The sequence below is a fragment of the Anomaloglossus baeobatrachus genome, chromosome 2 (assembly GCF_048569485.1).
Source record: "Anomaloglossus baeobatrachus isolate aAnoBae1 chromosome 2, aAnoBae1.hap1, whole genome shotgun sequence".
NCBI lineage: Eukaryota > Metazoa > Chordata > Amphibia > Anura > Aromobatidae > Anomaloglossus > Anomaloglossus baeobatrachus.
In genome coordinates this window covers 647,547,679-647,561,976 of record NC_134354.1, presented here as the reverse complement: position 1 = coordinate 647,561,976, position 14,298 = coordinate 647,547,679, and the positions used below count along the sequence as shown (strand labels likewise).

Genomic DNA, 14,298 nt, shown 5'->3' with positions numbered 1-14,298 from the left:
CTTGCCCACTTTTCTTTCCTTCCTTCAATCCGGATTGGAAAAGGGTTTGTCGCTCGGTTCTCTTAAGGGACAAGTCTCAGCGCTCTCTGTGTTTTTCCAGAAGCGCCTAGCCAGACTTCCAAAGGTGCGCACGTTCCTGCAGGGGGTTTGTCACATAGTTCCTCCTTACAAGCGTCCGTTAGAACCCTGGGATCTGAACAGGGTGCTGATGGCTCTTCAGAAACCACCTTTTGAGCCAATGAAGGATATTTCTCTTTCACGCCTTTCGCAGAAAGTGGTCTTCCTAGTAGCAGTCACATCACTTCGGAGAGTGTCTGAGCTAGCAGCGCTGTCATGCAAGGCTCCTTTCCTGGTGTTTCACCAGGACAAGGTGGTTCTGCGTCCGGTTCCGGAATTTCTCCCTAAGGTGGTATCCCCCTTTCATCTCAATCAGGATATCTCCTTACCTTCTTTTTGTCCACATCCAGTTCACCAATGTGAAAAGGATTTGCACTTGTTGGATCTGGTGAGAGCACTCAGACTCTACATTTCTCGTACGGCGCCCCTGCGCCGCTCGGATGCACTCTTTGTCCTTGTCGCTGGCCAGCGTAAAGGGTCACAGGCTTCCAAATCTGTGTACAACAGTGGGAGGGGAGGGCACCAAAACAGATTAATGAACAATATGAGGGGATCAAAGCCACTTAGCACATTAGAAAACTAGTATGCATCAACAAGAGAAAAGAATGTGCGAAAAAAGTGGGATCACCACAATGAATAAATATACAAAAATATCTTTATTATAGAAATAGGCACAAATACCAACAACCGATTAAAATCAATTAAAAAAGCAAAACAGCTTATGGGAAACACACATACTGAGAGTGCCAATGGTCTGACACCCAAAGAATACCTCACACCCTCAAAGAGCCCCAACCCCACAAACATATAATAATGCAATGATTTAAGACACAGTGTCCATAAACTGGGACCACCAAATAAGCAGATGGAAAATGCAAAATCAATCAGACAGATCAGAGTCCCAGTAGATGCCGTGGTGGTTTGGCAATGCAGCAATGTCGCCACCAATAAGCATGATTTAAAGCAAAAATAGCCCATACAATACCACCTACGGATGGACACACAACGGGGTGCAGGCAAGGAGTGGAGGGGTGAGGTATGAGCCCCACGCGTATCGCTACAAACAAGGTGTAGCTTCCTCAGGGGAGATGTGCAATGATGGAAGCAATGTGCCTTTTTATTTAATACAACATAATTAGAACATAATTACTAAATTGCCTACCAGCGTGTGGAGAAAGAGGCAAGGAAAGGTTGCTGTGGAAATGGAAGACGCCCGATGGAAGCTGCCATTTTGCCACGTGATCACAGTCATGTGAATGGGAAAGAGCCACAGGAAATGTAGTATGCGCATGCGTTAGCAACATCAAATAGCAGGCGGCGTAGATAATCATGCTAGCAGCGTAAAGCATCGTAGCCGGCGCGTGCGCAATAAGCAGATGCTGAAATAGATGGTCCCCACACATATTCCACCAACTAGTGTGAAGAATACCACTAGTTGCGCAAATATCGTAACCGGCGCATGCGCAATAAGCTGAAACGCCGAAAACAAGCAGAATGCCAAGATAAGTTGTTACTGCGCATATTCAACCACCCACGAGCTATATTTAGATTTAAACACAGGTGCCATATAGGCTATTGTTTTACATTATTTGGGAGAAGAAACAAAAATCAAAAATACAAATGGATCAATACAAATAATATGTAATATAAACAAAATATAACTCAGTGGTTAATAAAACATGGAATAAATCACCTTTTTTTGCCATATAAAGCCCACCAAATCTTATCATATGGTGCAACCATGGTCATATTACAGGCACTAAAGGGCCATTAAGCAGCATGTAATGCTATATAGAACCATATAATGTACCAATGACAGAGAGATATGAAAATATGTACAAGCCTGCACCCTTTCTGCATACAGGACCAGGCAAACCGGAAAATCAAGCAGTTTGTTTACATACATAGGCTGCTGCACATACATGCATTACCCAAAATATATATAATGTACCGGATCACGTGGCAAAAGACAAACAGGGGGTGAAGGGGGTATATATACAGACAAAGCATTACAGATACAGTAATACAAAAAATATACAAAAAAAAAAAAAAATAATTTTTTTTTTATTTTTATTTTTGTATATTTTTTGTATTACTGTATCTGTAATGCTTTGTCTGTATATATACCCCCTTCACCCCCTGTTTGTCTTTTGCCACGTGATCCGGTACATTATATATATTTTGGGTAATGCATGTATGTGCAGCAGCCTATGTATGTAAACAAACTGCTTGATTTTCCGGTTTGCCTGGTCCTGTATGCAGAAAGGGTGCAGGCTTGTACATATTTTCATATCTCTCTGTCATTGGTACATTATATGGTTCTATATAGCATTACATGCTGCTTAATGGCCCTTTAGTGCCTGTAATATGACCATGGTTGCACCATATGATAAGATTTGGTGGGCTTTATATGGCAAAAAAAGGTGATTTATTCCATGTTTTATTAACCACTGAGTTATATTTTGTTTATATTACATATTATTTGTATTGATCCATTTGTATTTTTGATTTTTGTTTCTTCTCCCAAATAATGTAAAACAATAGCCTATATGGCACCTGTGTTTAAATCTAAATATAGCTCGTGGGTGGTTGAATATGCGCAGTAACAACTTATCTTGGCATTCTGCTTGTTTTCGGCGTTTCAGCTTATTGCGCATGCGCCGGTTACGATATTTGCGCAACTAGTGGTATTCTTCACACTAGTTGGTGGAATATGTGTGGGGACCATCTATTTCAGCATCTGCTTATTGCGCACGCGCCGGCTACGATGCTTTACGCTGCTAGCATGATTATCTACGCCGCCTGCTATTTGATGTTGCTAACGCATGCGCATACTACATTTCCTGTGGCTCTTTCCCATTCACATGACTGTGATCACGTGGCAAAATGGCAGCTTCCATCGGGCGTCTTCCATTTCCACAGCAACCTTTCCTTGCCTCTTTCTCCACACGCTGGTAGGCAATTTAGTAATTATGTTCTAATTATGTTGTATTAAATAAAAAGGCACATTGCTTCCATCATTGCACATCTCCCCTGAGGAAGCTACACCTTGTTTGTAGCGATACGCGTGGGGCTCATACCTCACCCCTCCACTCCTTGCCTGCACCCCGTTGTGTGTCCATCCGTAGGTGGTATTGTATGGGCTATTTTTGCTTTAAATCATGCTTATTGGTGGCGACATTGCTGCATTGCCAAACCACCACGGCATCTACTGGGACTCTGATCTGTCTGATTGATTTTGCATTTTCCATCTGCTTATTTGGTGGTCCCAGTTTATGGACACTGTGTCTTAAATCATTGCATTATTATATGTTTGTGGGGTTGGGGCTCTTTGAGGGTGTGAGGTATTCTTTGGGTGTCAGACCATTGGCACTCTCAGTATGTGTGTTTCCCATAAGCTGTTTTGCTTTTTTAATTGATTTTAATCGGTTGTTGGTATTTGTGCCTATTTCTATAATAAAGATATTTTTGTATATTTATTCATTGTGGTGATCCCACTTTTCTTTGTCGCTCCATTGGGAGACCCAGACAATTGGGTGTATAGCCTCTGCCTCCGGAGGCCACACAAAGTATTACACTCAAAAGTGTAAGGCCCCTCCCCTTCTGGCTATACACCCCCAGTGGGATCACTGGCTCATCAGTTTTCATGCTTTGTGCAAGGAGGTCAGACATCCACACATAGCTCCACTGTTTAGTCAGCAGCAGCTGCTGACTATGTCGGATGGAAGAAAAGAGGGCCCATACTAGGGCCCCCAGCATGCTCCCTTCTCACCCCACTTTATGTCGGAGGTGTTTGTTAAGGTTGAGGTACCCATTGCGGGTACAGAGGCTGGAGCCCACATGCTGATTCCTTCCCCATCCCTGTTACAGGGCTCTGGGCGAAGTGGGATTTTAACGGTCTCCAGGCACTGAGACCGTGCTCCATCTGCAGCCCCTGGAGAAGACGCTGGATATGGAGCGGAGTATCATCAGGGACAGGCCCTGCTTCCTCAAGGTACTCTGTGTCCCCGTGCATTTCGCACGCACACCGCAGCATTGCTGGGTGTGTTAGTGCGCCGGGGACATCAGCGCTGCTGCGCTTGTGCCATTGTCTCACTTCAGCTCAGCTGAGTGGGCAGACTTATGTAGAACGGTCGCGCCGGCCGCTGGGACTGCGACGCGGCTGGGACTTGTGGTGCGCCGGGGACTTCCGCGCTGGCCGCGCTTTTACGGCGGCCGCGCTTATAAATCGAGTCCCCGGCTTTTGCGGCCTAGTTCGTTCGTTAACGCCCACAGGCCTGCCAGTCAGGGTAGGGGCGTGACGCTGCACATCACGGCAGCCCGGAGAGCTGGAGTATGTTTTGCATACTCCACCCCTCTCACTGTGTGCACTGTGAAACCGGATTCCCGCACTTTCTCAAGCACGCCCACGGCTTCCTTCTCTAACACAGGACGCCGGCAGCCATTATTGTCAGTTCTTTCTATAGCGATAAAACAGACAAGTGTGGGAACACCCTGACAGGGATTCTGAGGTTCACACAATCGCTGTGAGCAGGCGTTAAACAGCACTTGTGGTGCTAACCCCACTAGTGCCGAAGTGCATTGAGATATATGCTTCTACGCTATGCATTGCACTGTTTTGGTCGTACTTTTGTATATATCCTCCTTATTGTGCGGAGGAGATTACAGCATACTGTCTGTGGAAAACAGAGGTGCAGAAGCATATGTTTTCCATGCAGCCGGTACAGCAGGTACGGCTATATGGCCGGCAGGTTACATACACCCCCATTGTATGCAACTCAGCCGGAGTCTCTGCTAATGATCCAGAGGCTGGGGATGAAGTCTGCAGTGTTTACTGACAGATTTTCTGAGACTATGGCTGTGATACTGGAAGCCTTGCAGTCCAGACAAGTCTCTCACACCATGAGCACTGTTGAATCATTGATCCATGGTCCCCCTCAGTGTGAACAATTACAGCTCCGGGGGGGTCACGTGCATCCCAGAGTCACGGCTCTGACACGGACGACAGTCCCAGACAGCCTAAGCGGGCTCGCTGAGCGGCCCTCAGTTTCATCGCACTGGTCAGGGTCCCGCAGGTGGACTATCTGGGTGCTGAAGCGGAGATAGCTGCTCAGGAGTCTTATCCTGAGACCGCTCTCAATCTCGGTACACCTGATGGGGACGCCATAGTGTATTATCTTATAACGTCCATCAATAGAATGTTGGTCATTTCTCCCTCAGCTCCTCCTGTGAAGGAGCCAGCTGTACGGCAGGAGAAATTCTATTTCAGGTATCCCAAGCGTAAATTAGGTATTTTTCTGGACCACTCTGCCTTCAGAGAGATAGTCCAAAAACACCACGCTTATCCAGAAAAGCGCTTCTCCAAGCGGCTTAAGATACACGTTATCCCTGCCCCTGACGTGGTCAAGGGCTGGACCCAGTGTCCCAAGGGACATCCTCCACTCTCCAGGCTTGTGGCTAGATCCATAATTGCAGTGGAAGATGGGGTTCCACTTACAGATGCCGCTGACAGACAGATGGATCTCTGGTCGAAATCCACCTATGAGGCTGTAGGCGCGCCGTTGGCTCCAGCATTCGCAGCCATAGAGGCACTCCAAGCCTTTTCAGCTTGTCTTACACAGATGGACACAGTCACACGTACATCTGTACCGCAGGTGGCATCCTTAACCTCTCAAATGTTTGCATTTGCGTCTTACGCGATTACGCCTGTCCTACACTCTACGAGCCGTACGACAGAGGCGTCCGCTCACTCCGTGTTTTTACGCAGACCCTGGTCTTTAAGTGAATGGAAGGCAGATTTTGCTTCCAAAAAAGTACTTAACCAGTTTGTTTTTTTCTGCGGAACGACTGTTTGGTGGGCGTTTGGATGAAATCATTAAACACTCCAAGGGTAAAGATTCATCCTTACCTCAGCCCAGACAAACAAACCCCAACAGAGCAGGGGTCCCCTCGTCCAAAAAGGACTCAAAAAGATCAGAGGAGCTCAGATTCGTGGCGGGCTCAGTCACGCCCAAAACAGACAGTCTGAAAACCCGCTTCCAAGGCGGCTTCCTCAGGACTTGCAGCCTCCTCTCTTCGCATCCGCGCTCGGTAGCAGGCTCTCCCGCCTTGGCGATATTTAACTGCCATAGGTCAATGGCCGTTGGGGGAGAGACATTCTGTCTCACGGGTACAGGATAGAGTTTAGTTCGTCCTCCAACTCGATTCTTCAGAACTTCTCCACCTCCCGGCCGAGCCGTTGCGCTTCTGCAAACGATGGGCACTTTATAGGCAGAAGGAGTGGTGACTACGTTTCTCTTCAGGACCAAGGTCACGGTTTTTGCCCCAATTTATTTCGGGTGCCAAAAAAGGACGGGTCGTTCCGTCCCGTTCTGGATCTAAAACGGCTCAACAAGCTCGTGAGCACCAGGCGGTTCTGGATGGAATACTCCGCTCCGTCATCGCCTCAATGTCCCAAGGAGGTTTCCTAGCATCAATAGACAGGATGCTTATCTCCACGTGCCGATTGATCCAGAGCACCAGCGTTTCTGCGCTTCGTTATAGGAAACGAACACCTTCTGTTCGTAACTCTTCCTTCCGGCTGGCGACAGCCCCACGGGTCTTCGCCAAGTTCATGGCAGCAGTAGTGACAGTTCTGCACTCTCAAGGTCACTCTGTGATCCCGTATTTGGACGATTTCCTGGTCAAGGCACCCTCTTAGGGAACACTGCCCGTATGTTGCGCTGGAGACTCTCCAGAGTTTTGGGTGGATCATCAACTTTCAATGTCAGATCCGACCCTGACCCAATCGCTACCATATCTAGGCATGGAGTTTCATACTCTCTCAGCGATAGTGAAGCTTACGCTAAATCAACAGCGTTCACTACAGACAAGGCTACAATCTCTCCTTTAAGGACCAGTCGCACACATTGAGACGCCTCATGTACTTCCCAAGGTCCTTCCTACTCCCATCCTGGGTGGTAGTTACGACAGACGTGAGTCTATCAGGGTGGGGAGCAGTTTTTCTCCACCACAGGGCTCAAGGTACTTGGACTCAGAAATAATCCAACCTTCAGATCAATGTTCTGGAAAACAGAGCAGTGTATCTTGCTCGACTAGCCTTCCAGCAGTGGCTGGAAAGCAAGCAAATCCGAATTCAATCGGACAACTCCACAGCGGTGGCATACATTTACCACCAAGGAAGAACACGCAGCCGGCAAGCCTTCCAGGAAATCCGGCAGATTCTGACGTGGGTAGAAGGCACGGCATTCACCGTATCCTCAGTTCACATCCCAGGGGAAGACTGGGAAGCAGACTTCCTCAGTCGCCAGGGTATGGACGCAGGCGTATGGTCTCCTCAAGATCTGTCGCCGCTGACAGATGCCGGACGTCGACCTAATGGCGTCACGGCACAACAACATCGTCCCGGCTTCATGGCATGGTCTCACAATCTTCGATCTCTGGCGGCGAACGCCTTAGTTCAGCATTGGTCGCAGTTCTAGCTACCTTATGGGTCACGCCGCTGGCATTGTTGCCCAGAGTGCTGCGCAAGTTCAGGCCCGACTGCCGCCGCGCCATCCTCGTCGCTCCATTGGCCGAGGATGACGTGGTACTCGAATCGGTGGTACCTCACGGTGGGCCAACCGGAGGCACTACCAGACCAATCAGACTTGCTGTCTCAACGGCCATTTTTCCATTTTTCCAGTTGAACTCTGCGACCCTCAACCTGACGGTGTGGCATTGAGTCCTGGAGCCTTGCGTCTTCAGGATTATCTCAGGACGTGGTTGCCACCATGGGACAGACTAGGATACCAACGTCCGCCAAGATTGACCACAGGATGTGGAAGATATTCTTATCTGGGTACTCGGCTCAAGGGGTTTCTCCCAAGCCGGTTCCATCGTCTATGTTTCCTTCCTTCCTGCAATCTAGGTTGGAAAATGGGTTGTCGCTCAGCTCCCTCTCGGGACAAGTCTCAGCGCTGTCTGTATTTTTTCAGAAACGCCTAGCACGACTTCCGCAGGTACGCACGTTCCTGCAGAGAGTTTGTCTTCTCAGCACTCCGTACAAGCGGCCGTTAGAGCCCTGGGATCCGAACAAGGTTCTAATTGCTCTTAAGAAGCCGCCTTTCGAGCCTAGGAAAGATTTTCCCTTTCCCACCTTTCACGGGAAGTGGCCTCTCTAGTACGGTCACGGCTCTTAGGAGAAGTTTTCGAGCTAGTAACGCTCTCATACAAATCTTACTTCCTGGTCCTTTACCAGGACAAGGTAGTTCTGCGCCCGATTCCGGGATTTCTCCATAAGGTGGTATCCCACTCTCATCTCAATCAAGATATCACCTCACCTTCTTTGTGTCCTCATCCAGTCCACCAGCTTCAGAAAGATTTGCAGCTGTTGGATCTGGTGAGAGCACTCAGGTTCTACACGGATGCACTCTTTGTCCTTGTCGCTGGTCGACGTAAAGAGTCGCAAGCTTCCAGATCCACCCTGGCTCGGAGGATCGAGGAACCAATTCTTGAAACCTACAGTTCTACTGGGCTTCCGGTTCCTTCAGGGCTGAAGGCCCATTCTACCAGAGCCGTGGGTGCGTCCTGGGCATTACGGCACCAGGCTACGGCTCAGCAGGTGTGTCAGGCACCCACCTGGTCGAGTCTACTTACTTTTACCAGGCATTATCAGATGCATACCTACGCTTCGGCAGACGCCAGCCTAGGTAGATAAGTCATTCAGGCGGCGGTTGGCCACCTGTAGGAGAGGGCCGTTTGACGGCCCTATCATGAGGTATTCTTTTACCCACCCAGGGATTGCTTTTGGACATCCCAATTGTCTGGGTCTCCCAATGGAGCGACAAAGAAGAAGGGAATTTTGTTTACTTACCGTAAATTCCTTTTCTTCTAGCTCCAATTGGGAGACCCAGCACCCGCCCTGTTTTCTCGGGGGTTTTTTCGGTTTTTTCGGGTACACATGTTGTTCATGTAGAATGGTTTCAGTTCTCCGATGTTCCTCGGATTGAATTGGTCCTTAAACCTGTTATTGGCTTTCCTCCTTCTTGCTTTGGCACTAAAACTGATGAGCCAGTGATCCCACTGGGGGTGTATAGCCAGAAGGGGAGGGGCCTTACACTTTTGAGTGTAATACTTTGTGTGGCCTCCGGAGGCAATAGCTATACACCCAATTGTCTGGGTCTCCCAATTGGAGCTAGAAGAAAAGGAATTTACGGTAAGTAAACAAAATTCCCTTCTTTTCGCACAGGCTTCCAAATCAACCCTGGCTCGGTGGATCAAGGAACCAATTCTCGAAGCCTACCGTTCCTCTGGGCTTCCGGTTCCCTCAGGGCTGAAGGCCCATACTACCAGAGCCGTGGGTGCGTCCTGGGCTTTGCGGCACCAGGCTACGGCTCAGCAGGTGTGTCAGGCGGCTACCTGGTCGAGTCTGCACACTTTCACGAAACACTATCAGGTGCATACCTATGCTTCGGCAGATGCCAGCCTAGGTAGGCGAGTCCTTCAGGCGGCGGTTGCCCACCTGTAGGAAGGGGCCGTTTTACGGCTCTATTACGAGGTATTATTTTACCCACCCAGGGACTGCTTTTGGACGTCCCAATTGTCTGGGTCTCCCAATGGAGCGACAAAGAAGAAGGGAATTTTGTTTACTTACCGTAAATTCCTTTTCTTCTAGCTCCAATTGGGAGACCCAGCACCCGCCCCTGTTCCCTTCGGGCTGTTGTTCTTTGTGTACACATGTTGTTCATGTTGAATGGTTTTCAGTTTTCCGAACTTCCTTCGGATTGAATTACTTTAGACCAAATTATAAGTTTCCTCCTTCCTGCTTTTGCACCAAAACTGAGGAGCCCGTGACTCACGGGGGGGTGTATAGGCAGAAGGGGAGGGGCTTTACACTTTTAAGTGTAATACTTTGTGTGGCCTCCGGAGGCAGAAGCTATACAGCCAATTGTCTGGGTCTCCCAATTGGAGCTAGAAGAAAAGGAATTTACGGTAAGTAAACAAAATTCCCTTCTTTCTGCTGCAGATGTATTAGTTCTCTGAATGCTGACCTCTCCCTGCCCACACCACTGATTGGCTGCTTTCTGTGTACACTGTGCATAGGCAGAAAGCTGCCAATCACTGGTAGTGTCGTGAGTGGACTACCTGGCAGCAGGCCAAGTAGTCTTCTAGTGAAAATCTCCTGCTATAATACGATTTAAAAAAAATACAGCTAGCAGCCCAAGAAGGAACCCATCGCTGGAATCTGGGTCTCTGCCCCAAGTTTATGCTGATCTCAGATTAGGTAGCTAAAATATGGTGACAGATTCCCTTTAATTGTAACGGCTTGTACCTGCTTGAAACAATAAACCTACTGCTACTCGCCCTCCCGCGGTCCAGTGCTGCCTGTCTGTCGCTGCTCTGGTCTTCATATACCCGGCGCAGCACTGACATGACTACAGTGTACATCACCTCTGCAGCCAATCACTGAGCTCAGTGCCTTCAGCAAATGTAGCGTGCGCGAGCAACAACCGCACCATGTGAACAGTCTTATATTACTGTTCATTTGTGTTACAGAGACCTAGGAGTCCACGTAGATGGCTTCATTGCGAACGTTGCACACAGCTTTGTTGTTGGTGCTTCCAAGGTAAGACCAGTTATTCCTCAAATTACTTCTGTTATTTAAGCATATTCTTCCATTGTTATATAGATTTTTTCTTTTTCGCTCCTAATTGGGAGACCCAGACAATTGGGTGTATAGCTACTGCCTCCGGAGGCCGCACAAAGTACTACACTTAAAAGTGTAAGGCCCCTCCCCTTCTGGCTATACACCCCCCCGTGGGAGCACGGGTCCCTCAGTTTTTTGCTTTGTGCGAAGGAGGTCAGACACGCCCGCATAGCTCCACTATTTAGTCAGCAGCAGCTGCTGACTATGTCGGATGGAAGAAAAGAGGGCCCATACAGGGCCCCCAGCATGCTCCCTTCTCACCCCACTTTCTGTCGGTGGTGCTTGTTAAGGTTGAGGTACCCATTGCGGGTACGGAGGCTGGAGCCCACATGCTGATTCCTTCCCCATCCCCATTAGGGCTCTGGGCGAAGTGGGATTTTACCGGTCTCCAGGCACTGAGACCGTGCTCCATCCACAGCCCCTGGAGAAGCCGCTGGATATGGAGCTGAGTATCGTCAGGGACATGGCCCTGCTCCGTCAAGGTACTCTGTGTCCCCGTGCATACGCGCGCACACCGCAGCATTGCTGGGTGTGTTAGTGCGCCGGGGACAACAGCGCTGCTGCGCTTGTGCCATTTCCTTACTTCAGCTTAGCTGAGTGGGTAGACTCAGGGAGAACGGTCGCGCCGGCCGCTGGGACTGCGACGCGGCTGGGACTTGTGGTGCGCTGGGGACTTCCGCGCTGACCGTGCATATATCACGGCCGCGCTTATTACTACAGTCCCCGGCTTTTGCGGCCTAGTTCGTTCGTTCCCGCCTCCGCACCTGCCAGTCAGGAGGAGGGCGGGACGCTGTACAGAGCATCAGCGCTGAGGGCTGGAGTCTTTTTTACATACTCCAGCCCTCACACCAGGCACAGTAGGACGCAGTTTCCCGCACTTTGTTTGTGGCACGCCCACGGTCCGCCCCTCTTCACTGAACGCCGGCAGCCATTCCTGCCTGCACGCTGAGCTGCAGAGGGGAGACCCAGACACGGGATTCTACGGCCTCATACCCGCTGTTCAGCGGGCGGTAAGCAGCCCTCAAGGGCTCACCCCCACTTGTGCCGTTTGTATACTGAGTATTTTGTGTTTGCAAATACTTTGTACTGTACGGTCGCTGGTGATTCTCGGCTATATACCCTCCTAGATTACAAGGAGGCAACAGCATGTCGTCCGCAAAACGCAACGGTGCTAAGGCACAGACATTATATGCTGCCTGTACCGCATGTGGGGCTGCTCTACCGGCAGGTTCCACTGACCCCCATTGTGTGCAGTGCTCGGCCCCTGTGCAACTTGCACAGCCGGGGCCTCTGCTGGACGTGACCCAGAGTGTACCACCTGTGAATGCTGTCCAGGTGACAGGAACGGAGTTTGCAGCTTTTGCTGACAGATTGGCTATGACCATGTGAAAGATTCTTGAAACATTGCAGTCTAGACCAGTAACTCAGACCATGGACACTGTGGCATCATTGCTCCCTGGTCCCCCTCAGCTGGAACACTTCCAAGCTCCGGGGGTGTCACATGCACCCCAGGGTGATGATTCTGACTCGGACGACAGTCCCAGACAACCTAAGCGGGCTCGTTATGAGGGGCCCTCAACTTCGTCTCACTGGTCAGGATCCCAGCGGGACGAATCTATGGGTGATGAGGCGGATGTAACTGATCAAGATTCTGATCCTGGGACCGCTCTCAATCTGGATACACCGGATGGTGACGCCATAGTGAATGATCTTATAGCGTCCATCAATAGGATGTTAGATATTTCCCCGCCAGCTCTTCCTGCGGAGGAGGCAGCTTCACAGCAGGAGAAATTCCATTTCAGATATCCCAAGCGTAAATTAAGCACTTTTCTGGACCACTCTGACTTTAGAGATGCAATCCAGAAACACCACGCTTATCCTGAGAAGCGGTTTTCTAAACGGCTTAAAGATACACGCTATCCTTTTCCCCCTGACGTGGTCAAGGGTTGGACCCAGTGTCCCAAGGTGGACCCTCCAATCTCCAGGCTTGCAGCTAGATCTTTAGTTGCAGTAGAAGATGGAGCGGCACTTAAAGATGCCACTGACAGGCAGATGGAGCTCTGGCTGAAATCCATCTATGAAGCTATTGGAGCGTCGTTGGCGCCAGCTTTTGCAGCCGTATGGGCACTCCAAGCCATTTCAGCTGGGCTTATACAAGTCGACTCGGTCACACGTACATCTGCCCCGCAGGTGGCACCATTGACCTCTCAAATGTCTGCATTCGCGTCTTACGCGATTAATGCTGTCCTGGACTCTACGAGCCGTACGGCGGTGGCGTCAGCCAACTCCGTGGTTTTGCGCAGAGCCCTGTGGTTGAGAGAATGGAAGGCAGATTCTGCTTCCAAGAAGTGCTTTACCAGTTTGCCTTTTTCTCGCGACCGATTGTTTGGGGAGCGTTTGGATGAAATCATTAAACACTCCAAGGGTAAGGACTCATCCTTACCTCAACACAGACAAAACAAGCCCCAACAAAGGAGGGGTCAGTCTGGTTTTCGGTCCTTTCGAGGCTCAGGCAGGTCCCAATTCTCCTCGTCCAAAAGGACTCAAAAGGATCAGAGAGGCTCAGATTCTTGGCGGACTCAGTCACGCCCAAAAAAGACAGCAGGAAGAACCGTTACCAAGACGGCTTTCTCATGACTTTCAGCCTGCTCTCTCCGCATCCTCGGTCGGTGGCAGGCTCTCCCGCTTTGGCGACATTTGGCTGTCACAGGTCAAAGACCGTTGGGTGAAGGACATTCTGTCTCACGGGTACAGGATAGAGTTCAGCTCTCGTCCTCCAACTCGTTTCTTCAGGACTTCCCCACCGCCCGACCGAGCCGATGCTCTGCTGCAGGCGGTGGCCGCTCTAAAGGCGGAAGGAGTGGTGACTTCCGTTCCTCTTCAGGAACAAGGTCACGGTTTTTACTCCAATCTGTTTGTGGTGCCTAAGAAGGACGGGTCCTTTCGGCCCGTCCTGGATCTAAAGTTGCTCAACAAACACGTAAAAACCAGGAGGTTCCGGATGGAATCTCTACGCTCCGTCATAGCCTCAATGTCTCAAGGAGATTTCTTAGCATCAATAGACATCAAAGATGCCTATCTTCACGTGCCGATTGCGCCAGAGCATCAGCGTTTTCTACGCTTCGTTATAGAAAGCGAACACCTGCAGTTCGTAGCGTTACCTTTCGGGCTGGCAACAGCCCCTCGGGTCTTCACCAAGGTCATGGCAGCAGTAGTAGCTGTCCTGCACTCGCAGGGTCACTCCGTGATCCCGTATTTGGACGATCTACTTATAAGGGCACCCTCTCAAGAGGCATGCCAACACAGTCTGGACGTGGCACTGAAGACTCTCCAGAGTTTCGGGTGGATTATCAACTTTTCAAAGTGAAATCTAACCCCGACCCAATCACTAACATATCTTGGCATGGAGTTTCATACTCTCTCAGCGATAGTGAAGCTTCCACTGGACAAGCAGTGCTCTCTGCAGACAGGGGTTCAATCTCTCCTGCAGAACC

At 49.8% G+C, this 14,298-nt stretch overlaps 1 protein-coding gene across 1 annotated transcript in view; it reads left to right on the top strand.

Moving 5' to 3' along the window:
• The window catches only part of PA2G4 (proliferation-associated 2G4), a 102,393-nt gene that overhangs the window by 22,676 nt on the left and 65,419 nt on the right, over positions 1 to 14,298 (top strand). The window contains exon 4 of the mRNA XM_075336985.1: positions 10,654 to 10,723. Coding sequence (XP_075193100.1) covers positions 10,654 to 10,723 — 70 coding nt within the window. The remainder of the gene's footprint in view (positions 1 to 10,653; positions 10,724 to 14,298) is intronic.